The sequence below is a fragment of the Notolepis coatsorum genome, assembly GCF_963971535.1.
Source record: "Notolepis coatsorum genome assembly, chromosome: 4".
Taxonomy (NCBI): Eukaryota; Metazoa; Chordata; class Actinopteri; order Aulopiformes; family Paralepididae; genus Notolepis; species Notolepis coatsorum.
The window spans coordinates 22,820,606-22,847,466 of NC_140168.1; the positions used below are offsets into that span (position 1 = coordinate 22,820,606).

The window sequence follows — 26,861 nt, forward strand, 5'->3', positions numbered from 1 at the left end:
GAATGTGAAGCAGGGCGTTCCTGAAAAAGAGCATCTGTGCTCAGCGAACCTACCCTGGGTAAATAAAGGTAAAAAAATTATTAATTATATTATCGCGCGATACTAGTATAGCGTTAACGCAGCACGTTAACGCTGTTAACGGCCCAGCTCTACTTTTTATATATATTTATATTTATACTTATTTTTAAAATATTTTTTTATCCATTTTTTTTTCTCTTCATTTTCAATTTTTCTCCCATCACAATTTCGTGTCTCCAATTCTCCCCTACCCTGTCTTGAACGTTGCTCGCATATGCCCCCCACTGGTCGGTTGTAGGGAGGATAGAAGCCTTGCATCACGTGTCCCCTCCGGTACATGAGGAGGCAGCCTGTCACATCTTTTCACCCGCCAGCGCGGACTCTCATTGGCGAGGTGTAACGTGTGGGAGGCTCACACTACCCCCGACATTTCCTGTCTCTGCTGTGCAGGCATCCCCCAACCGACCTGTAGGAGTCGCTGTCCACAACGTCCAGATTACCACCCATCGTCTTCCACCCGCTGACTCTGCCAATTGAGCCAGTATGACGGCTGGCCCAAGCCGGAGGCAATGCTGACACCCGGATTTGAGACCGGAGTCTCTTGCATTGGTGACGAGCGCAATCTCCGCTGCGCCACCCAGCCGCCTATGTTTATAATATATTTATACTTTACTGTTACATTGCACTCTGGTTGGATGCCAAACTTCTTTTCATTGTACTGTACTACTAATAATGACAATACATTTGAATCTAATCAATATTTTTATACTGTAGAAGTGATTTGAGTTCCTCCTGGCCATCAGTATTTTTACTAGTTAGCAGATACACACTAACATGTCTTACCTTAAGGTGTTTATAATAAAAATGTGCATGGGTGGGTTAACAGAATGTTACAAGGATTTCCATGGAAACAGAACTCATGCAGACCACAAAACCCATGCAGCAAATATCATACTAATAAATATGGGCGTATCCCAGGTTTCTATCGTATTTGTAAACAGGATATAGTGATTATGCGTGTTACTGCCAAACTCATACAGAATAGCTATAATATGGAAATATCAATGTGCATGTAAACACAGTAATAGGTGTTGTCCAATATGATATAAAAAATAAATAAATAGTGCATTTATATAGCGCTTTTATCCAAAGCGCTTGACAATTTTGTTACTCACATTCACCCATTAAGGGGGAGGGATGATTAGGTGGCCTTGATGTCAGAGACCTGATTGGGAATTTGACCAGGAACGTCGGGGAACCCCCTACTCTTTGCGATAGGCGTCCTGGGTTCTTTAATGACCGAGATTCAGTCAGGACCTCGGTTTAGCAAGTAGTTCAACTGGATCCAAACTACATGGCTGGGAACTGTGATCACAATCTAGTTCTGTTACACGGTGCAACGACCGAGCTGACACTGAGTAAAGTGTGGGTGCGTTTGATTTAGTGACTAGTGGTGCAGGCAAAACCGCACTTAGGCAGCCTGCGGGTGTGTTTTAAGGGGAGGACAGGGAGCAGTTGTTGAGGTGGAATCAGGAAAATGCAGAACTGCTAGGGAAATATGTAGCTTGTAATCAACACCTTAAACTACATGGCCCATAGACTGAAAACCTACTGAGATTTGAATGTAGTTAAATTACCGCCCTGACTACTGCAAATTGAGAGTTAAAGTGGTAATTGAACTACATGTAGGAGTTCAAACTACTCGCCAACACTGGTCCACGTCACATGTCTGAGGCCATGGAGAAAGGCGAGCTTTAGCGAGGGAAGGGGATTGGCATACTGGGGGGATGGGGGCGACAGTGGTCAGGAGGTAGAGCGGTCGTCTGGTAATCGGTAGGTTCCCGGTTCTATTCCCGCTCCTCCGGGGCAGCGTGTCGAAGTGTCCTTGAGCAAGACACTTAACCCCTAATTGCTCCCGATGAGCAGGTTGGCACCTTGCATGGTGGCCTCTACCACGTGTGAATGTTAATTGGCTGATATCAATCCCTGTCTCCTGAGCCGTTCAGCCATTGTGTAGTGTGATGTGTGCCGGGTGCCAGTGTATGGCAGCCATTGAGCCTGCGTAGCCCATGGTTGGGTGCTACCAGTGGTGGTGAAGGAGGCAATTTCCACCCTACATTGTGGGGAGCGCTTTGAGTGTCTAGAAAAGCGCTATATATGATTTGATGTTTTTTTTTTTTTTTTTTTTTTTTTTGTCTTACATACAGGTGTAGGCTATGCCCAGCCCATATGGGATTACAAGACACATAAACAATAAGTATATAATAGTATACTTGACATTGACAATAAGTTATATAGACCAAGATGGCAAAAAGATTAAAAATAAATAAAACGTAATATAACAAGCTGTAAAGAATGTATGTAAACAAGGAAACAAGAGGAATTCATATACAATTATATAGGCTATAGTGTGTTTTGTCTCAAGTGCCATGCTTTCTCCGAAAATCCTGCAAAACTGAAGATCTCCTCCACAAAGAAATAACTCAACATACAACTCTCAGACTGCCAAAACAAATCCGGATTTACAAATAGAATTTTCTATAAATAAAGCCCTCCTCAAATCGGTGTCAAAAGGGGCAATAGAAAACGAAATGAAATTCATCCTCCACCACTCCCAGATCACAGAGAACACACAACCGCTCCTACCTTGGAATCTACCCACTTCCACAGCCAATGGCAGGGTGCCAGATGTAATGAATTGTTATTATAAAAGTAGGTTCAGTTGGACTTCTCTGAGAGCTGTTGAGATTTAGGTGAACTACTTTTCATCGTGAAGTATAGCTGGCAGTTTGGTAGAGTTTTAAAGCAGTTTCCTCAACACTGGGGATTACCACTGTGACAAACAGATGGAAGGGGTTTAGCAGATTGACATCCTGCTGGTTCTCTCTCCTCTATCCCTCTGAGTGAAACCTCCCAGGAGAAGGATACTAAACTACGGAGCCTTTGACCTGTGCTCTGATGCCATTTGGTTGAATGACAGGCGAGAAATAAAGGATGCCAGAGCACTGTTCCTAATATAAAGGTTTGAGCCTGTTGGAAGTGATGTACAGTCCCACACTGCCACCTGGTGGTGGCCGTGGACATGGCACACACACACACACACACACACACACACACACACACACACACACACACACACACACACACACACACACACACACACACACACAAAAAACATGCTATCTTGCAATCATAGTTATTCTCCAACATGTATTATTCTAAAGTATAATGTTACTTTTATTGATGGCTATCTATTGTGCAGTTGACTGATCAGTAACAGATCGAGACAGGAAATGCAAAAGAAAGAGGTTTTTATTAACAGCACATTAAATGTATAAACGGAGTCTTTTCTGCATCGAAAGAAAGCATGGCATCTGATTTTATTTTAGGTGATTTCCATATATAATAATTCTTTGTTAGTGTAAGTATCCCTGATTCATTCCGCGGTGCAACTTGAACTTGCTCCTTGTACTTTTCCTCTAGTCAGACTCCTCTGTGCTACTGTGTGGCCTTCATTCCTCTACTTTTTTTTTGTATCTACTTTTTCTCCTCCTTTTTTCTGTGATTTTTCTCCCCATCCCAATTTACCTCTCATGCCAATTCTCCCTCCCCTGTCCTGATCGTTGCTCGCATACTGTATGCCCCCCACTGGCCGGTTGTAGGGAGGATAGAAGCCTTGCATCACATGTCCCCTCCCATACACAAGGAGGCAGCCTGTCGCATCTTTTCACCTGCCAGCGCGGCGAGGAGTAACATGTAGGAGGCTCACACTGCCCCCGCCATTTTCCTGACTTTGCTGTGCAGGCGTCCCCCAACCGACCTGTAGGAGTCGCTGTCCACAATGTCCAGATTACCACCCATCGACTTCCCACCCGCTAACTCTGCCAATGAGTTAGTATGACGGCCGGCCCAAGCCGGAGGCAACGCCGACAGCCGGATTCGAACCCGGTGTCTCTTGCGTTGGTGACGAGCGCAATGTCCACTGCGCCACCCACTTCATTCCTCTACTTCTGACTCTCTCTCTCTCTCTTGCCCATCTCCTCTCTCTCTGCTCTCCTCCTGCCTTAGCCTCGCCCCCCCCCCCCCCCCCCCCTCCATCCCTCCCTCTCCCCATGCTAACCTCTAACACCTCGCTGCAGAGTGAGCAAGAAGATGCTCTTTGAGATTGGGCAGCCGGAGTGGGAGGGGGTCATCACATCACGCACGTTCCCTCTCTACCCTCTGGGGCTCTGGCAGCCGTCCAGGTGGCTTAAATGTATTCAGTGAGCATAAGCAATAGTTCAATGTTGTTGCACTTGTTGTTTGTGGATCTCTAGGCCACAGTGAGACATAATATTACTATGAATCCTATGGTGCTTCAAGTGTCCCGCTCTCTGTTGCTCCTTGATGAACATAGTTACTCAGCTGATAGAGTTGTGCCCTTCCTGGGCAGCCGGGTAGCGCAGCGGACTAAGCGTCTGTCTACCACCACAGAGCCAGTGGGATCGAATCCGGCTGTGGTGCCTCCGGCTTGGCCGACCGTCCATACTGACAACACAATTGGCAGTGTTAGCGGGTGGGAAGCCGGCGAGGGTGGGTCCTGGTCGTTGTAAACAGCGACTCCTACAGTTCGGTCGGGGCGCCTGCACAGCGAGGGACGGGTCTAAGAGAGGTAGTGTGACCTTCCACATGTTACACCCTCTCAGTGAGAGTCCGCACTGCCAGGTGAAAAGAAGCGGTGGGCTGGCTACACTATGTGTCGGAGGAAGCATGTGATAGTCTCCGCCCTCCCAGACCGACGGTAGGGGGTAGAGTGCGCAACGACCAGGAAGGGGATTGGGAATTGGCATAACGACTAACATTGGGAGGGGAGAAAGACGGAAAAAGAAGGGGGAAAAAAGATCATTAAAAAAAAATAAAAAAGAGTTGTGCCCTTCCTGATAACTTGTTGTACAGAACTTGTAAATCGCTTTGGATAAAAGCGTTGCTACAGATCAATTTCAACCAGACACACAGGCTTCACAAACAGCTTTTCCCCCACAGCAGTCCGAACACTAAACACTCTGGCCCGCCCCCCCCCCCCCCCTTGCACAGACGGGCAAGCATCCCAACTGAAATGAACATGAACTGAATTGAACTGACACTAACTGACACTTGTTATATGTGACTGTCCTGTATGTATTGTGGGGATTGGATGCTGTACTGTACTGCTGTACCGCAAACGATTACCACCATAGTTGTGTGGCATTAAAGTATCTTGTATCTTGTATGATATCTCTGTATGTCCCACAACTACATCCACTCATCCCTCCCTCTTCCTCAACCCCTCCCTCCATGCATCCCTGCTACACCCGTCTTACACCCAGTCAGTCAGCCTTTTTCCTCCCTTCTCTCCTCCCCCCCCCCATCACTCCTTCCAGCTGAGGCCGAGGGTCTGAGCGACGAAGGAGAAGATGTGTGTATTCTCCAGGATAGTCTTGGCGGTGGGCTTGCCCGCTCCGTGCCCGCTGTGGGTGTCCACCCGCACCATGAGAGGCTGGCGCTGCCCGGGGCTGCTGCCCACGCCGTGCTGCAGGGTGGCACAGTACTTCAGGGTGTGGAGGGGCACGACGCGGTCGTCGTGGTCCCCCGTCAGCAGCAGGACGGCCGGGTAGGGCGAGCCGGAGTAGGGGGCCGGGGGCAGGTTGTGGAGAGGGGAGTATCTGGGAGAGAGGAGGAAGGACGGGTGGGGGACGGAGAGAGACAGAGAGAAGGAAGGAAGGGTGGAGGATACAGAGAGAAGGAAGGAAGGGTGGAGGATGGAGAGAGACAGAGAGGAGGAAGGAAGGGTGGAGGATACAGAGAGAAGGAAGGAAGGGTGGAGGATGGAGAGAGACAGAGAGGAGGAAGGAAGGGTGGAGGATGGAGAGAGAAGGAAGGAAGGGTGGAGAATGAAGAGAGACAGAGAGAAGGAATGAAGGGTGGGGGATACAGAGAGAAGGAAGGAAGGGTGGAGGATGGAGAGAGACAGAGAGGAGGAAGGAAGGGTGGAGGATACAGAGAGAAGGAAGGAAGGGTGGGGGACGGAGAGAGACAGGGAGAAGGAAGGAAGGGTGGAGGACGGAGAGAGACAGGGAGAAGGAAGGAAGGGTGGAGGATGGAGAGAGACAGGGAGGAGGAAGGAAGGGTGGAGGATACAGAGAGAAGGAAGGAAGGGTGGAAGATGAGGAGAGAGAGAGAGGAGGAATGAAGGGTGGAGGATACAGAGAGAAGGAAGGAAGGGTGGAAGATGAAGAGAAACAGAGAAGGAAGGAAGGGTGGAGGATGGAGAGAGACAGAGAGGAGGAAGGAAGGGTGGAGGATACAGAGAGAAGGAAGGAAGGGTGGAAGATGAAGAGAAACAGAGAAGGAAGGAAGGGTGGAAGATGAAGAGAAACAGAGAAGGAAGGAAGGGTGGAGGATGAAGAGAAACAGAGAAGGAAGGAAGGAATGAAGGGTGGAAGAGACAGAGACAGAGAGAAGGAAGGAAGGGTGGAAGATGAAGAGAAACAGAGAAGGAAGGAAGGGTGGAGGATGAAGATAAACAGAGAAGGAAGGAAGGGTGGAAGAGACAGAGACAGAGAGAAGGAAGGAAGGGTGGAGGATGGAGAGAAACAGAGAGAAGGAAGGGTGGAGGATGGAGAGAAACAGAGAGAAGGAAGGAAGGGTGGAGGATGGAGAGAAACAGAGAGAAGGAAGGAAGGGTGGAGGATACAGAGAGAAGGAAGGAAGGGTGGGGGACGGAGAGAGACAGGGAGAAGGAAGGAAGGGTGGGGGACGGAGAGAGACAGGGAGAAGGAAGGAAGGGTGGAGGATGGAGAGAGACAGGGAGGAGGAAGGAAGGGTGGAGGATACAGAGAGAAGGAAGGAAGGGTGGAAGATGAGGAGAGAGAGAGAGGAGGAATGAAGGGTGGAGGATACAGAGAGAAGGAAGGAAGGGTGGAAGATGAAGAGAAACAGAGAAGGAAGGAAGGGTGGAGGATGGAGAGAGACAGAGAGGAGGAAGGAAGGGTGGAGGATACAGAGAGAAGGAAGGAAGGGTGGAAGATGAAGAGAAACAGAGAAGGAAGGAAGGGTGGAGGATGAAGAGAAACAGAGAAGGAAGGAAGGAATGAAGGGTGGAAGAGACAGAGACAGAGAGAAGGAAGGAAGGGTGGAAGATGAAGAGAAACAGAGAAGGAAGGAAGGGTGGAGGATGAAGATAAACAGAGAAGGAAGGAAGGGTGGAAGAGACAGAGACAGAGAGAAGGAAGGAAGGGTGGAGGATGGAGAGAAACAGAGAGAAGGAAGGGTGGAGGATGGAGAGAAACAGAGAGAAGGAAGGAAGGGTGGAGGATGGAGAGAAACAGAGAGAAGGAAGGAAGGGTGGAGGATGGAGAGAAACAGAGAGAAGGAAGGGTGGAGGATGGAGAGAAACAGAGAGAAGGAAGGAAGGGTGGAGGATGGAGAGAAACAGAGAGAAGGAAGGAAGGGTGGAGGGTGGAGAGAAACAGAGAGAAAGAAGGAAGGGTGGAGGATGGAGAGAAACAGAGAGAAAGAAGGAAGGGTGGAGGATGGAGAGAAACAGAGAGAAAGAAGCAAGGGTGGAGGATAAAGAGAGACAGAGAGAAGGAAGGATGGAGTGAGGGATGGAGAGAAACAGAGAGAAGGGAGGAAGGGTGGAGGATGGAGAGAGATGGAGAGAAGGAAGGATGGAGTGAGGGATGGGGTGGGGTGGAGGATAAAGAGAGACAGAGAGAAGGAAGGATGGAGTGAGGGATGGGGTGGAGGATAAAGAGAGACGGAGAGAAGGAAGGATGGAGTGAGGGATGGGGTGGAGGATAAAGAGAGACAGAGAGAAAGAAGGATGGAGTGAGGGTGGGGTGGAGGATAAAGAGAGACAGAGAGAAGGAAGGATGGAGTGAGGGATGGGGTGGAGGATAAAGAGAGACGGAGAGAAGGAAGGATGGAGTGAGGGATGGGGTGGAGGATAAAGAGAGACAGAGAGAAAGAAGGATGGAGTGAGGGTGGGGTGGAGGATAAAGAGAGACCGAGAGAAGGACATGTTGGATTATAAAGACTTTATGTGAGTAAATGAATCAGCACAATTGAATTTGGGGTTGATTTGCCTAATTGACTTTGTCTGCGTGTGTGTGTCTGCGTGTGTGTGTGTGTGTGTCTGTGTGTGTGTGTGTGTGTGTGTGTGTGTGTGTGTGTGTGTGTGTGTGTGTGTGTGTGTGTGTGTGTGTGTGTGTGTGTGTGTGTCTGCGTGTGTGTGTCTGTGTGTGTGTGTGTGTGTGTGTGTGTGTGTGTGTGTGTGTGTGTGTGTGTGTGTGTGTGCGTGTGTGTGTGTCTCTGTGCATGGTACTGCATGCCTCCAGCGTGTGAATGAATAATCTCCTCCAGCCTTACTTACTTGATGAGCCACTTGAAGTGCTCGGGGTCATCAGCGCAGCCGTACTCCGTAGTCCACGCGTGACCGATGGTGAACTTATGAAACTTCAACATGTCCATCACCCCCACCTTGGCCACGGCACAGCCAATCAGCTCGGGGCGCTGGTTCACACATGCCGCTGAGAGAGAGAGAGAGAGAGACTAGGTACTAGGTACAGACTCAGCGAGCACAGCCTAGCCATCGAGAACGGCCGCCATAGGCAGACCTGGCTCCCAAGAGAAGACAGACTGTGCACCCACTGCACACAAGAAGAGGTGCAAACCGAGCTCCACTTCTTAACAACCTGCCCACTATACCAAGACATCAGAGACATATACTTCCCACAAATTGCAAAGAGACTTTGAAAACATGGACAATAACTCAAAACTCCCATACCTACTGGGAGAAATACAAGAATGTGCAAACACAGCAGCCAGATTTGTGAGCTGCTGTGACAAGAAAAAGACATCCAACGGAATACAACCACCATAAAGACTGTACAAGAAATCCGTCTGTAATGTACTGATTTCTTTTGTTTGCCTTTGGCAATGTAAACGTATGTTTCCCATGTCAATAAAGCCCATTTGAATTGAATTGAAATTGAAGAGAGAGAGAGAGAGAGAGAGAGAGAGAGAGAGAGAGAGAGAGAGAGAGAGAGAGAGAGAGAGAGAAAATAGAAAGCATGCATTTGTAGGCAACATACTCTCTCTCTATGTCTCCTTCTCTCTCTCTCTCTCTCTCTCTATATATATATCGCTCCCTCTCTCTCCCTCTCTCTCTCTATATATATGTCTCTCTCTCTCTCTCTCTCTCTCTCTCTCTCTCTCTCTATATGTCTCTCTCTCTCTACAACTCCTCCTGAGTGTATACTCCAGGGGGGTAGTGGGCATTAGTGTTATTTGAATAGTGCCATATGGCAGGCAGCCTCTTTGCTTAATGCACTGTTTAACGACTAAATTAATTACAGCTAAGCAGCTAACTACTGTTAAGATGGGTTTGACATTAACACTGAGGATATAATGAATGGAAAAGCACTAATTCTAGTTATGATCCATATAGCTGTGAGATGATTTGGAAGAGACTAACGTTTAAGAAGGGCTGCTTTAGTTGATGTTGGAGAGTGATTGGCAGATGGGTGCGCATGGACACACACACACACACACATGCACACAGATACACACACACACACAAACTCTTACTGTACAGTTAGTGTATGTAAGAATAGAATGGAAATAATTTTATTATACCGAGGGAAATTTGACACTGCAAATCACTCAACATTAAACATTTAGACAGAACAGGTCACGAATAAGAATAACAAAACAAATCAAATTGCCTAAGATAAGAGTAGAATAAAATAGAATAAAAATGGAATACAATATACAGTAAATAAATACAGTACAAATATACTGAGGTCTACAGTAGGTGTAATATAATATTGCACAGTGCTGTTTCAAAAGTAAGAGTCCAGGAAGATGGTAACTGTCACTCTGTGCTCAGTGATGCAGTGAGGCACAGTGATGCATTGTATAGTCTGATGGCTGTTGGAATGAAGGACTTCCTGTGCCGTTCAGTGCTACATCTTGGGAGTGTTAGTCTAGCACTGAACATGCTCCTCCTGTCAGCCAAGTCTGTGTATAGTGGGTGGGAGGGGTTTTCCCTGATGGCCTCGAGCTTAGCAAGGCTCCTCCTCTCCGCCACCATTGCCAGACAGTCCAGCTCCACCCCAACCACGCTACTGGCCTCCCTGACCAGCTTATCCAGCCTGTTTGTTAAATATGCCTAGAATTTACCCATCAAACACACTTTTTCACCACCAGTGATGCCAGTAACTAGTTACTGTAATCTGATTACTTTTTTCAGTCAATAGTAATCTAACTTGTTACTTTTTACAAGCCAGTAATCTGATTACAGTTACTTTTCCAAGTGGCTGTGAGTTACTATTTAGTTACTATCTCATAATGTTGATGATAAGAGAGCCAGGGGTACAGTCAGCTAGACCGGAGTATGGCCTGATGGCTGATGATGACGTCTCATGATGACCTGTCTGAACAGCCAATCATGATTTATGACATCATGCACTTTCAATAAAGCATTATTAAAAATAAAAAAAAACTGTTGTCATTCTTGTGTTGTGGCAGCAGCAGGGGGGACGACGACGACTTCGTAACCTAGTTACTTTCAAAGTAACTAAGTTACTCTGATAATCAAGTAATCAGTAAAGTAACTAGATTACTTTTTAAAGGAGTAATCAGTAATCGGATCATTTTTACAAGTAATCTGTGGCATCACTATTCACCTCCACACACACATATACACACACACACTTACTGTACAGTTAGTGTATGTAAATATGCCTAGAATTGACCCATCAACAAAAAAGAAATCACCACACACAAACATCCACACACAGAAATACACACACACACACAAATATGAGAGGTCGTTTAGGCCTATACACATACACACACACATACCCACTAGCAGTCCTCCATTGGAGGCTCCGTTGATGGTGATGAGACTAGCCGTGGTGTAGTTCTCCTGAATCAGATATTCTGCTGCACACAGGAAGTCATCGAAACAGGCCTGCTTGTTCCCCAAGGTACCAGCTGTGTGCAACACACACACGCACAAACGCACACACGCACGCACGCACACACGCACGCACGCACGCACACACGCACGCGCGCACGCACGCACGCACACACACACACACACACGCACACACACACACACACACACACACACACACACACACACACACACGCACACACACCATGAGACAAAGGTGAGGAAGCCATGGGAACAAATGAGAGCATGTCTAACTTTACACTCCAGTTGAAATGGTTTCCTAATGCGATGTGTGACCTTTTGAAACGTGCGTTCTGTCTTTATACATTTACATTCAGTAATTTCGCTGAACGCTTTTCTCCAAAGCGACTTACAAGTTCTGTACGACAAGTCGGCAGGAAGGGTACAACTCTTATCAGCTGAGTAACTATGTTCATCAAAGTGTTGAACTTGAGCGCTACAGTCTTGAGTGCATAGTAGTAGAGACATATTAGTATAGTTGGTAGTAATATAGGCAAGGAAGATTATTTAGAGGAAAAGTGCCTGATATTAGTACGAAGGTTAGTTCGTTTTTTTCTTTCTTTCATTTCAGATATTGATTGAAGAAGTGTGTTTTTAGTCAAAAGATTGGACGTGTTTCGGCTGTCCTAACTGTGATCGGAGGTTCATTCCACCATTGTAGAGCAAGGACTGAGAATAGCCGGCTTCTCTTTGATGATAGGATTAGGAGTGGGTCTGAGGCGGCCAGAAGATGTAAAGCATAGGGGTCTTGAGGGTTAGAGACCATTGACCGGAGGTAGACGGGAGCCGTTCCCTTCGCTGCACGATATATGCCAGGTCGAGGACCCTGAAGTGGATGACAGCAGAGTGCGCTCTCCTTTCCTCTGATGTACATTACTGTAGCTCTCCTGTGTCTCCGTGTACCGTTCCATCATGTTATCTTCATACTGTAACCTCTACGAGCACTCACTCACAAGCCCAGTTGTACTGTGTTCCACTGCAGTAATGGACGCTCACCACGACTACCTCTTTATGCTGCAGAAATGGCAATAGGCCGTTTTCCAAAATTGGCATAAAGTGAGCGCAAAATTTACAAAAAAAGTGCAGAAATAATTATAAAATAGACAGCAGCAAAACAGACAAAGTCAAGGTAAGACATAGAACATTAAATCACATAGCTTTTCATATCAGGATCTAACATCCCAATAGGCCTCCTTGTTTACGGTTTGATTATTATCACTGATATACACACCTGTAGCTTTAGTGATTTATGATCACAGAGACTTTAACCCACAGATACTTTAACCCACAGAGACTTTAACCCACAGAGACTTTAACACACAGAGACTTTAACTCACAGAGACTTTAACACACAGAGACTTTAACACACAGAGACTTTAACACAGAGACTTTAACCCACAGAGACTTTAACCCACAGAGACTTTAACACACAGAGACTTTAACACACAGAGACTTTAACACACAGAGACTTTAACTCACAGAGACTTTAACACACAGAGACTTTAACCCACAGAGACTTTAACTCACAGAGACTTTAACCCACAGAGACTTTAACCCACAGATACTTTAACCCACAGAGACTTTAACACACAGAGACTTTAACTCACAGAGACTTTAACACACAGAGACGTTAACCCACAGAGACTTTAACCCACAGAGACTTTAACCCACAGGGACTTTAACACACAGAGACTTTAACACACAGAGACTTTAACCCACAGAGACTTTAACCCACAGAGACTTTAACACACAGAGACTTTAACCCACAGAGACTTTAACACACAGAGACTTTAACCCACAGAGACTTTAACACACAGAGACTTTAACCCACAGAGACTTTAACCCACAGAGACTTTAACACACAGAGACTTTAACTCACAGAGACTTTAACACACAGAGACTTTAACCCACAGAGACTTTAACACACAGAGACTTTAACCCACAGAGACTTTAACACACAGAGACTTTAACCCACAGAGACTTTAACACACAGAGACTTTAACACACATAGACTTTAACACACAGAGAATTTAACACACAGAGACTTTAACACACAGAGACTTTAACCCACAGAGACTTTAACCCACAGAGACTTTAACACACAGAGACTTTAACACAGAGACTTTAACACAGAGACTTTAACACAGAGACTTTAACCCACAGAGACTTTAACACAGAGACTTTAACACAGAGACTTTAACACACAGAGACTTTAACCCACAGAGACTTTAACCCACAGAGACTTTAACCCACAGAGACTTTAACCCACAGAGACTTTAACACACAGAGACTTTAACGCAGAGACTTTAACCCACAGAGACTTTAACCCACAGAGACTTTAACACACAGAGACTTTAACACAGAGACTTTAACCCACAGAGACTTTAACCCACAGAGACTTTAACACAGAGACTTTAACACAGAGAGACTTTAACCCACAGAGACTTTAACACACAGAGACTTTAACCCACAGAGACTTTAACACACAGAGACTTTAACACACAGAGACTTTAACCCACAGAGACTTTAACCCACAGAGACTTTAACCCACAGAGACTTTAACCCACAGAGACTTTAACCCACAGAGACTTTAACACACAGAGACTTTAACCCACAGAGTCTTTAACCCACAGAGACTTTAACACAGAGACTTTAACCCACAGAGACTTTAACACAGAGAGACTTTAACCCACAGAGACTTTAACACACAGAGACTTTAACCCACAGAGACTTTAACACACAGAGACTTTAACACACAGATACTTTAACCCACAGAGACTTTAACCCACAGAGACTTTAACCCACAGAGACTTTAACCCACAGAGACTTTAACCCACAGAGACTTTAACCCACAGAGACTTTAACACACAGAGACTTTAACCCACAGAGACTTTAACTCACAGAGACTTTAACACACAGAGACGTTAACCCACAGAGACTTTAACCCACAGAGACTTTAACCCACAGGGACTTTAACACACAGAGACTTTAACACACAGAGACTTTAACCCACAGAGACTTTAACCCACAGAGACTTTAACACACAGAGACTTTAACCCACAGAGACTTTAACACACAGAGACTTTAACCCACAGAGACTTTAACACACAGAGACTTTAACCCACAGAGACTTTAACCCACAGAGACTTTAACACACAGAGACTTTAACTCACAGAGACTTTAACACACAGAGACTTTAACCCACAGAGACTTTAACACACAGAGACTTTAACCCACAGAGACTTTAACACACAGAGACTTTAACCCACAGAGACTTTAACACACAGAGACTTTAACACACATAGACTTTAACACACAGAGAATTTAACACACAGAGACTTTAACACACAGAGACTTTAACCCACAGAGACTTTAACCCACAGAGACTTTAACACACAGAGACTTTAACACAGAGACTTTAACACAGAGACTTTAACACAGAGACTTTAACCCACAGAGACTTTAACACAGAGACTTTAACACAGAGACTTTAACACACAGAGACTTTAACCCACAGAGACTTTAACCCACAGAGACTTTAACCCACAGAGACTTTAACCCACAGAGACTTTAACACACAGAGACTTTAACGCAGAGACTTTAACCCACAGAGACTTTAACCCACAGAGACTTTAACACACAGAGACTTTAACACAGAGACTTTAACCCACAGAGACTTTAACCCACAGAGACTTTAACACAGAGACTTTAACACAGAGAGACTTTAACCCACAGAGACTTTAACACACAGAGACTTTAACCCACAGAGACTTTAACACACAGAGACTTTAACACACAGAGACTTTAACCCACAGAGACTTTAACCCACAGAGACTTTAACCCACAGAGACTTTAACCCACAGAGACTTTAACCCACAGAGACTTTAACACACAGAGACTTTAACCCACAGAGTCTTTAACCCACAGAGACTTTAACACAGAGACTTTAACCCACAGAGACTTTAACACAGAGAGACTTTAACCCACAGAGACTTTAACACACAGAGACTTTAACCCACAGAGACTTTAACACACAGAGACTTTAACACACAGAGACTTTAACCCACAGAGACTTTAACCCACAGAGACTTTAACCCACAGAGACTTTAACCCACAGAGACTTTAACCCACAGAGACTTTAACCCACAGAGACTTTAACACACAGAGACTTTAACCCACAGAGTCTTTAACCCACAGAGACTTTAACACAGAGACTTTAACCCACAGAGACTTTAACCCACAGAGTCTTTAACCCACAGAGACTTTAACACACAGAGACTTTAACCCACAGAGACTTTAACACACAGAGACTTTAACACACAGAGACTTTAACCCACAGAGACTTTAACCCACAGAGACTTTAACCCACAGAGTCTTTAACCCACAGAGACTTTAACCCACAGAGACTTTAACACAGAGACTTTAACCCACAGGGACTTTAACACAGAGACTTTAACCCACAGACTAAGACACTTGGACTAACACATTCAGTCATTTGGACAGAGTTGTTTTTTTTATCCACTTTTTCTCCTCTTTTTCAATTTTTCTCCCATCCCAATTCCACTGTGCCAATTCTTATTTGGACGGACTGAGTTGTTAAAACTCACTCCACTCAAATCAATAGAGTTATAATTCTACTCAAAATCAAATTGAAATCGACGTGGCTGGAAGGAATGTTGCCAGCCAGTCAAAACAAATTCCGGACGACTCACCAAGGACGAACCAGAGAGCTGTGCTGATAAGACTTTGCAGTGAGACATAAGTGCAGACATAGAATTAGGCATACAATAAGCATACAATTTGCATAAAAAGTCAAGGTAAGGCATAGAACATTAAATCACATAATTCTTCATATTAGGATCAAACATCATAATAGGTGTCTTTGTTTACGGGTTGATTGTCACTGATGCACATAAAATAAACATGTAAAATCCTGAAATTGGCAGAGGCACATAAAATATCACATATCAACCCAGTATTTTAGATGGGCCTATCACACAGGAAACAGACGCCATTGGGAGTATTTACTTTACCGTACATTGATGATGATGGTATATCTGTATACAGTAGGGTTGTCCTCGACTAAGGATTTGGATGGTCGACTAGGATTGACCAAAATTTGCCGTTAGTCAACTATTGGTCAACTTAAAAAAAAATATATATATATATATAATATTTTTAAACTTTTATTTTATTTTTTTTATCATTCCATTTGGGCTGTGGGGGGTGCTTAATGTCTGAAGGAGTCGACTGAAGGGTTCTTGTCCTCTGCAAAAGCATGCAATTGGTCCACTGATGGATACATCTTGATATTTGTCTAGTGTGTTCATTAGATGGGTGAAATCCTTTTTCAGTGCCTCTGTGCCTGTTTTCGTAGGCAGTTAGCCTCTGGTATGTGTGCCATTAGCGTTAGCCACGCTTCTATGCCTCTTTTCTTTTGGAAAGAATGATACAAAAATTTTAATTAAAAATAAATATTAATATATATTTATTTTTCTATTCGACTAAGAGGTTGGCCAGTCGACTACGGCTCCTTTCGACCGTTTAGTCGACTAATCGATTAATAGGGGTCAGCCCTAGTAGACAGTACACTGCTCTACCTTTATGCCAGGTGAGGTATATCTGTGTAGACGGTACACTACTCTACCTTTATGCCAGGTGAGGTATATCTGTAGAGACGGTACACTACTCTACCTTTATGCCAGGCAGTGGCGGACTGGCCATCGGGACGTTCGGGACGAATCCCGATGGGCCGGAACCAAAGTGGGCTGGTCCAAAAAAAAAAAAAAAAAAATATATATATATATTTTTTTTTTTTTTTTTTTTTTTGGGGGGCAGTGTGTGGGCCGGTGTGTGGGCCACTAATGTGGGCCGGTGTGTGGGCCAGTGTGTGGGCCAGTGTGTGGGCCACTAATGTGGGCCAGTGTGTGGGCCGGTGTGTGAGTCGGTGTGTGGGCCACTAATGTGGGCCAGTGTGTGGGCCAGTGTGTGGGCCAGTGTGTGGGCCAGTGTGTGGGCCAGTATGTGGGCCAGTGTGTGGGCCAGTGTGTGGGCCACTAATGTGGGCCAGTGTGTGGGCCGGTGTGTGGGCCAGTATGTGGGCCAGTGTGTGGGCCGGTGTGTGGGCCAGTGTGTGAGTCGGTGTGTGGGCCACTAATGTGGGCCAGTGTGTGGGCCGGTGTGTGGGCCAGTATGTGGGCCGGTGTGTGGGCCGGTGTGTGGGCCAGTGTGTGAGTCGGTGTGTGGGCCACTAATGTGGGCCAGTGTGTGGGCCGGTGTGTGGGCCAGTATGTGGGCCGGTGTGTGGGCCGGTGTGTGGGCCAGTATGTGGGCCATTGTGTGGGCCGGCAATAAAACAATAAACAAGTTGCATAAACTAAATCAGATTAAAAATGATCACAGTTCTGGTTTGCCTTAAGATGCAGTTTAAGATGGGTCTTGAACATGGAGTATGTAGGGCACTCTCTAATCACAACTGGTAGGCTATTCCAGTAGTTACCACCTTTAACAGAGAACACAGTTTTTGCAAAGGTAGTATACCGAAAAGGCACCTTACAGTCCCCTCTACTGATGGCCCTGGTGGTAATGCCAGTGTCTGCTTTCTGTTGGATGAACTCATTCAATGGGGGAGGGGCAAGTCCATGCAGAACCTTGTTGCATGTTATGTTTTTCTATGTTTCTAGAGTAATTCTATTGGTGTAAGAGTAGTGACATATGAAAGAGACCAGTTGATAAAACAGTACTCGATGTGTGATAAAATCATTGAATGCAGAAACATCCTTGCAGCATTAACTGGCAGGCAGGGCCTGATCTGCCTGAAGTTTTCGATGTTAAACTTGACTGTTTGTCACTTTCTTCACATGACTTTTTGAAGGTCAATGTAGAGTCCAATGTGACCCCAAGATACTTGAATTAATGGGATCATCCTTATGTTCCCCGGGTCCTATGTTCCCCGGGTCCTATGTTCCCCGCTTGATTGATTAATAGATTGACATTTTTATTAATTTCTATTATTTTATTAATTATGAATGTCCGCCTTGTTTCGAACTGGTTAAGCTTAGGCCCTCTTTCGAACTGGTTACGGTTAGAGTTTGGAATCAGGGCTGGTGGTCTAAAAATTTCAATCAATCAAAGCGGGGAACATAGAACCCGGGGAACATAGGACCCGGGGAACATAGGACCCGGGGAACATAGACATGCTCCCGAATTAATGTACAATGTCCAGCTCCGCCTCTCCCAGAAACACATTAGAGTGAGTGACCTCTACTGGTGACTTTGTGAACATCATAGACACTGTTTTCTTGGTGTTAAGTGAAAGACATGCTTTTGTTTTTGTCTTGAATGAGACATGAGACATCAGTGAATGAGATTCACGTTTCCTCCCAACCGCGAGTAGGCCTAGAAGCGCAGAAATGGAGAAAAAAAAAAAAAAAAAAAAGTGGAGCTGAAAAAGCTAGAATAAAAAAACAAAAATTGCTAGTAAAAGACGCAGAACAATGTTCTAAAATTACAGACATGTTTAGTAGAGGAAGGGCTCTCGTTAGAGTAGCTGCTGCTGCTAATAATGATGAAGTTCAAGTGGAAGAAACCAACAGTAACATGACAGGTGCGTGCAGTAGCCTAGTGCATATTCTACTGTTGGTGTCTGCCGGTTCATGAGGGCTAGCTAGCCTATACTAGCTCTTGCAGTGATTTCAGTCATTCTATTACAAGACAATGTGCTTTCCGTATTCCTGATTCCTTACAGCACGTGGACATAAATAGTCGTGACTCGTGAAGTTTTTTCTCTGACTAAAAGTTTAGTTAGCAATGTTAGGACTAGTGCCCACCACAGCATCAGAAGCTAAAGTGCTAACCTAGAGAGCCAATCAGAACCTAGGACGGGCTGCAAATTAATCGGCTACTAATATTATAATAGTAAATACTAAAATAAAATACTATTATGTTCCCTTCCAAATTTTCATGTTGATATAATATTGGTAATCTAATTGATTGAATTGATTAGTTGCCATTTTACATGCTTAAATAAGATGTACCTTAGAATTCCCAACTGTTAGCCATGTTCTCGATATGATTAGTCTCATCTACATGTTTGTAAATAACCACAGCTAACTAGCTTAAGCTAACAACTCGGTCAACTACTACCCCGTAGTTAAACAAATGTGATTGCATATAACAGCTAACTGCTACAGCTAAGTTGGTAGTTAGCCTATTCCATTAATGTTGAATGTATTTATGAAGGTTGTTGATGGTGGTTGGCGCTGAATAGCAGACATGATTCCGTCAGTCTGCCACAGGGCAGCTGTGTTTGCTGATGCTGCTCATGACCACCAGTAGCGTGTGTGAGTGTGAATGCAGAGAGAGAGAGAGAGAGAGAGAGAGAGAGAGAGAGAGAGAGAGAGAGAGAGAGAGAGAGAGAGAGAGAGAGAGAGAGAGAGAGAGAGAGATGGCAAGCAGCCATGATGAAGTTGAGCTTCATCCAGTAGAATGAAAACGTTTATAAAAGACACCTAGATCATGACATTACTTTTCAAATAGTGTATTATAATGTGTATATTTTAGTGGTGTCCGATATTATCGGCCTACCGATATTGGCATTAAAATGTGATATCGGAAATTATCGGTATCTGTTTTCAAAAAAAGAAAAATTAAATATTTTTATTTTTTATATTTATTTAAACTTTATTTACCCAGGCAAGCAAGTAAGAACAAATTCTGATTTTATTTATTGTCAAAAGTATGCATAATGTTGTGTTAATTCCACAACAAGAGATATGTAATGTTAATTACCTGAAATTATTCGTTTTTTGGGGGGGAAACCCTGCATATATTGGTATCGGTTGATATCGGTATCGGAAATTTAAGTGTTGGACTATATCGGATATCGGTAAAAAAGCCAATATCGAACATCCCTAGTATATTTGTGTCTTCTTCCTTACTGCCCCCACTACTGGGTCCATCACTACTAGCACAGATTTCAACTTTATTTTCAATTCTAGTGAAGATAACATGTTTTTCTCTATTGGATGAAATGGTGCAGCGATAAAAACATTGTATTCAAACATTTTATTCAATAAAGCCTCAACAAAGAGTTGGAACAGCATACAGAATATAGATGTGATGTCAGTCTGAATCAGAGCATTCTCTGCCTCATTGAATTCTGAAGAAAATCAGATTCCAATGAACCCTCAAATTCTGAAAATGGGAGTAGTCACCACTCACCAACTTCCCAATCTTCTCTAGTCACCCCCACACCTTCTATTTGACCCATGACTTCTCAGCAGAGCCCAGACAAAACTTCCCTTTTCCTATCAACTCTGCTAATGACTGAGTCACTATTGAGAGAGAGAGAGAGAGAGAGAGAGAGAGAGAGAGAGAGAGAGAGACTGAGAGACTGAGAGAGACTGAGAGACTGAGAGAGACTGAGAGAGACTGAGAGACTGAGAGAGACTGAGAGACTGAGAGAGACTGAGAGAGACTGAGAGAGACTGAGAGACTGAGAGAGACTGAGAGAGACTGAGAGAGACTGAGAGAGACTGAGAGAGACTGAGACTCTTGGAATGGGTGTCTGGGAGGAAGTGGGGGGTCTTTCGATGTTGATTAAACGGCAAGCAACTAATGTCATGAGTGCCAAATTAAAGGACAATAAATCCAATCTAACTGAAATTGTGTAGCACAGACCTTTCTATGGATCAAAACCTCAATATTATTATGGTGTAGTTAATACTTCATGTATCCTTAATCCCTAGGCTAATGAGGCACTAAGATGTTACTAAAAAGTAAAAAGCCAAAGTAACGGTATATGTATGTGTGTGTGTGTGTGTGTGTGTGTGTGTGTGTGTGTGTGTGTGTGTGTGTGTACACTGTGCACGAGTGCACATCTAGGGGCGGGGTGTAGATTTGGTCTCCCTGATGTTGACTCCTTAGCCACAGCCTTGGGTTGTTTAATACTGGACAAGTGTTTCATAACGGCCGTTGTGTGGGCCGGTTTCGGGGCCGGTGCGTGGGCCGGTGTGTGGGCTGGTGCGTCTGAATGTCCCGGGCTGAATTTGTGTCCCAGTCCGCCACTGATGCCAGGTGAGGTATATCTGTGTAGACGGTACACTACTCTACCTTTATGCCAGGTAAGGTATATCTGTGTAGACGGTACACTGCTCTACCTTTATGCCAGGTGAGGTATATCTGTGTAGACGGTACACTACTCTACCTTTATGCCAGGTGAGGTATATCTGTAGAGACGGTACACTACTCTACCTTTATGCCAGGTAAGGTATATCTGTGTAGACGGTACACTACTCTACCTTTATGCCAGGTGAGGTATATCTGTAGAGACGGTACACTGCTCTACCTTTATGCCAGGTGAGGTATATCTGTGTAGACGGTACACTACTCTACCTTTATGCCAGGTGAGGTATATCTGTGTAGACGGTACACTGCTCTACCTTTATGCCAGGTGAGGTATATCTGTAGAGACGGTACACTGCTCTACCTTTATGCCAGGTGAGGTATATCTGTAGACGGTACACTGCTCTACCTTTATGCCAGGTGAGGCCGTACTCTCCTCCCCCTCGGATGTTGGCCACAGCCAGGATCCCTCCCAGGTGCCTCACGTACAGCAGGTGGGCAACGCTGACCACGGACCAGAGGCACAGAGAGAGGCGTGGGTGAGATGGATGGGAAGCAGCGGGATCAAGTATTCGTTTTATCAGTTTTATTTTACAAGTGTATATATAGGTGCAGCTCAATAAATTTGAATATCATGGAAAAGTTATTTTATTTCAGTAATTCAATTCAAAAAGCTAAACTCTCATAGATTATAGATGCATTACACACAAAGGGAAATATTTCAAGCCTGTATTTGTTTTAATTTTGATGATTATGGCTTACAGCCCCAATTTCAGTATCTGTGAAAGTTTGAATATTACATAAGGCCAATACAAAAATATAAAAATGTTATATAGAAATGTCGGCCTTCTGAAAAGTATGTTCATGTATGTTCACTCAGTACTTGGTTGGGACTCCTTTTGCACAAATTACTGCATCAATACAGTGAAATATATTGACTTGTCCACAATATTCTAATTTATTGAGCTGCACCTGTATAGTAAGCATTTTCAATGTAATTTCCAAATTGCCGCCTTTTAAACATACTGTACACAGTAATGACAACTAGAATTATCGGTACACTCAAAATATATGATGATGAATAGTAGACAATATGAACGGAGACATTACCGCTACACAGTTGAAGACAGTATGATGAGTATTATCAGTAGGATACTAGTGACACTGACTTGTAGGATGGCTTGATGGAGGCTTTAAAACCCCCGTATCCATACAGGAAAACAGGATGCGTCCCGTCCTTCTCCAGGCCCTTGGTGTGCACCAGGAACATGGGGATCTGAGTTCCGTCCTTACTGGGGTAAAACACCTGAGACACAGGGGGACATGGATGGTGGTGTCCAGAGGGGGTACAGGAGATTTAGCAAAGTGCTATCTTTTTCCTTAGGGTTTTGGTGAATTGCCCTATTTCAACCCCCACCCTCTTTTCGTGATGCACCAATCACAACCGTTGCTTCCCTCGGACAAGACACAATACACAAGAGTTTGAGATAGGTCCACTGCTGCAAAATCAGAGCTCATTGTAATTTCACCTAAAAGTTGTTTAAAAACCTTACCCTTACCTTAACCCTACCCTTACCTTAACCCTAACCCTTACCATAACCTTAACCCTAACCCTTACCGTAACCTCACAGGAGTGTCCATGTAAATGGTCTGGTAGAGAGAGACATGGTGTTTCTGACCTGGCTGGTCTGGTAGAGAGAGACATGGGCCCTCATTTATCAATGGTGCGTACGCACAGATATGTGCGTAACCCGTGCGTACGATCATTTCTAAGCAAAGTGTGTGAGTGTGACTTATCAATTTGAATGTGTGCTTGACTTTGTGCGTAGCTCCGACCGTGCGTACCTGGCGCCCAGCGGTAGAATATGAATATTGCAACGCGGAAATAAGCTTCCGTGCATTAGTTTCAACACTGGCGTGTTCTGTATGACCCGTAATTAATTATAGTTCATTGTAAAATAGCGACAGTAGTGTAATTATTGTCAAACCCTATAAATATAGCATTTGGAATAGGTCTTTCTTTCCGAATGAATGCAGCATGGTTTATATATAGGGTTATCGGAATACTATGGGGTGCACTGACTGCGCTCCGCGGGGAACTGTTTTTAGAGATAGCAGATAGGAATGAATGAGGGGCAGTCTAATTGTGAGAGAACATAATATTAACTAGAGTCCGCTATACCCGAGACACCTCCTTCATTTGTACCGCAATTTGAGACCGAAATTGGAGCGTGGAACAAAACGCACAAATGCCATCCCCATGCACATTCAAGTCCTCTCCACCCTCGGGTCTTTGGCCACCGGCACTGTCCATCGTGATATTGGAGATGGATCGAGCAATAGACTGTTACTGTACCACCCATGTAGCTGTCAAAGCTCCATCACAAATGCAATTATGTGAATAGAAAGGGATTCCACTCAATGTTGCGATGCGCATTTGCCAATGTCGTTGCTGCATGCCGGGAGGAAGGCAATGCTGCATGTTTTCAATTCATTAAATAAAACGGATACTTTTTGCAAGGGTTTACTGACTGTCATACAAATATTCAACCAACTACATACTGTAACTTTTCAGTGCATGTTTTTATTTACATTGTGACAACAGCCTTGTGAGCTCCCGCACACAGACATGTGAGATTCATTGTTCTTGTATATGCTCTCGTATTATTGTTTATATAGGCTACCTAATACCGACATCAAAATAGATTGTATGCCTCTACAAATCATATGCAGGTAGAAAATTGACAGAAAATCCGTCGCGATTTGGAATCAAATTGACGGAGCACTTTAATCCCTGGGTATTAATCGAACGAAACGAAGAAAAGGCAGTCATATTCCAGCATGGTTATTAATGACACCAATGGCAAACAGTGGTTAACGGTCTTTATTAGTGTTTGCGCTGCCCAGGCAGCAATGGTCTTTAGGAAGTTAATAGATATCATATCCGACATCACCGTACGTGTACATGTCTGTCAGCCTGTCGCGTATTTCTCCCATAACACGCTTCGCTCGGCACTTTTCCACATTTCATGGGGGTGTTTCATTACCGTATATGGTTAATTACGGGCGGTTCTATATGCAAATACTTAAAATCGTGCACGAGCGCGGAGCGTAGAACAAATGGTATTTATCAACACGGAGTGTGCGTAGAACCTGTGTAGGCACGTGTGATCAATCCCGATTTTTCTGTACGTACACACATTCTAAATTCTGTGCGAAAATAGAATACTTTATAAGCATTGTTGATAAATGAGGGCCATGGTGTTTCTAACCTGGCTGGTCCGGTAGATAAACGGTGTTTCTAACCTGGCTGGTCTGGTTGATAAACGGTGTTTCTAACCTGGCTGGTCTGGTAGATAAACGGTGTTTCTAACCTGGCTGGTCCGGTAGATAAACGGTGTTTCTAACCTGGCTGGTCCGGTAGATAAACGGTGTTTCTAACCTGGCTGGTCTGGTTGATAAACGGTGTTTCTAACCTGGCTGGTCTGGTTGATAAACGGTGTTTCTAACCTGGCTGGTCTGGTTGATAAACGGAGTTTCTAACCTGGCTGGTCTGGTTGATAAACGGTGTTTCTAACCTGGCTGGTCTGGTAGATAAACAGTGTTTCTAACCTGGCTGGTCTGGTTGATAAACAGTGTTTCTAACCTGGCTGGTCTGGTAGATAAACGGTGTTTCTAACCTGGCTGGTCTGGTAGATAAACGGTGTTTCTAACCTGGCTTGTCTGGTTGATAAACGGTGTTTCTAACCTGGCTGGTCTGGTAGATAAACAGTGTTTCTAACCTGGCTGGTCTGGTTGATAAACAGTGTTTCTAACCTGGCTGGTCTGGTAGATAAATGGTGTTTCTAACCTGGCTGGTCTGGTTGATAAACGGTGTTTCTAACCTGGCTGGTCTGGTAGATAAACAGTGTTTCTAACCTGGCTGGTCTGGTTGATAAACGGTGTTTCCAACCTGGCTGGTCTGGTTGATAAACGGTGTTTCTAACCTGGCTGGTCTGGTAGATAAACAGTGTTTCTAACCTGGTTGGTCTGGTAGATAAACGGTGTTTCTAACCTGGCTGGTCTGGTTGATAAACAGTGTTTCTAACCTGGCTGGTTTGGTTGATAAACGGTGTTTCTAACCTGGCTGGTCTGGTTGATAAACGGTGTTTCTAACCTGGCTGGTCTGGTTGATAAACGGTGTTTCTAACCTGGCTGGTCTGGTAGATAAACAGTGTTTCTAACCTGGTTGGTCTGGTTGATAAACGGTGTTTCTGACCTGGCTGGTCTGGTAGATAAACAGTGTTTCTAACCTGGCTGGTCTGGTAGATAAACAGTGTTTCTAACCAGGTTGGTCTGGTTGATAAACGGTGTTTCTGACCTGGCTGGTCTGGTTGATAAACGGTGTTTCTAACCTGGCTGGTCTGGTTGATAAACGGTGTTTCTAACCTGGCTGGTCTGGTTGATAAACAGTGTTTCTAACCTGGCTGGTCTGGTAGATAAACAGTGTTTCTAACCTGGCTGGTCTGGTAGATAAACAGTGTTTCTAACCTGGCTGGTCTGGTTGATAAACAGTGTTTCCAACCTGGCTGGTCTGGTTGATAAACGGTATTTCTAACCTGGCTGGTCTGGTAGATAAACAGTGTTTCTAACCTGGTTGGTCTGGTTGATAAACGGTGTTTCTGACCTGGCTGGTCTGGTAGTCTTTCTGCTGGATGCCCTTTACTTCCACCCGTCTGAAAACCTCGGGCTCCGGGGTCGCTGCACTCAGGTCACAGTGGTAGATGATGCCTAAGAAGGTCATAGGTCATTGTGGTCCACATGTCACATTCAAGCTGGGTTGTAATTGTCAACTGCCAAACTAATTCTTAACCACTGAGGATAAAAGAAAGTGTGCTCAGCTGTAGACCATTGTGTCTGACAGATAGAAATCTGACTGACCCATATGGACGAGAAGTATACAAGTCTTACAAGATTTTAATAATGTCTACCAAAAAACGAAAGTAAAACGTAGGGCACACATATATGATCCTTACAAGGAATTTAGAGAATCTGACATTTATGACAGATGACAACTACAGAAGTAATGTAACGTATAATAGTATAACAAATATAAATATATATAGTTGAGGAGTAAGGTAATGAGATCTGAAGGCAGAACTATATGTTTCTTATAAAACCTTCTTTTTTTTATCCACTTTTTCTCCTCCTATTTTTCTTGTATTTTCCTCCCATCCCAATTTAGTCGTTATGCCAATTCCCCCCTCCCCTTTCCTGGTCATTGCGCGCATTTTCCCCTTACTTGCCAGTCTAGGGAGCCCTGCGAAGTCTATCACATGCTTCCTCCGGTACATAGGAGACAGCCAGCAGCCTCTTTTCACCTGGCAGCGAGGACTCTCATTTGGTGAGTGTAACGCGTGGGAGGGCACACTACCTCACCCAGATCCCTTCCTCGCTGTGCAGGCGCCCTGACCGACCTGTAGGAGTCGCTGTTTTCAACAACCAGATTACCACCCACCGGCTTCCCTCCCGCTGACACTGCCAATTGTGTCAGTATGACGACCGGCCAAGCCGGAGGCAACGCTGACAGCTGGATTCGATACCAGTGTCTCTGCGGTGGTAGACAGACGCTTAGTCCGCTGCGCTACCCGGCCGCCACCTTATAAAACCTTCTGAAGGCAGAACTATATGTTTCTTATAAAACCTTCTGAAGGCAGAACTATATGTTTATTATAAA

At 44.6% G+C, this 26,861-nt stretch overlaps 1 protein-coding gene across 1 annotated transcript in view; it reads right to left on the reverse strand.

Moving 5' to 3' along the window:
* Window positions 1-5,404: 5,404 nt before the first annotated feature.
* LOC311227693 (prolyl endopeptidase) overlaps window positions 5,405-26,861 on the reverse strand; it is a gene marked incomplete at both ends in the record, with an annotated part of 46,942 nt that continues 25,485 nt past the window's right edge. The window contains 6 exons of the mRNA XM_084313445.1: window positions 5,405-5,699; window positions 8,411-8,567; window positions 10,906-11,037; window positions 21,555-21,649; window positions 22,315-22,451; window positions 25,812-25,915. Of these exons, the coding sequence (XP_084169571.1) occupies window positions 5,405-5,699; window positions 8,411-8,567; window positions 10,906-11,037; window positions 21,555-21,649; window positions 22,315-22,451; window positions 25,812-25,915 (920 nt within the window). The remainder of the gene's footprint in view (window positions 5,700-8,410; window positions 8,568-10,905; window positions 11,038-21,554; window positions 21,650-22,314; window positions 22,452-25,811; window positions 25,916-26,861) is intronic.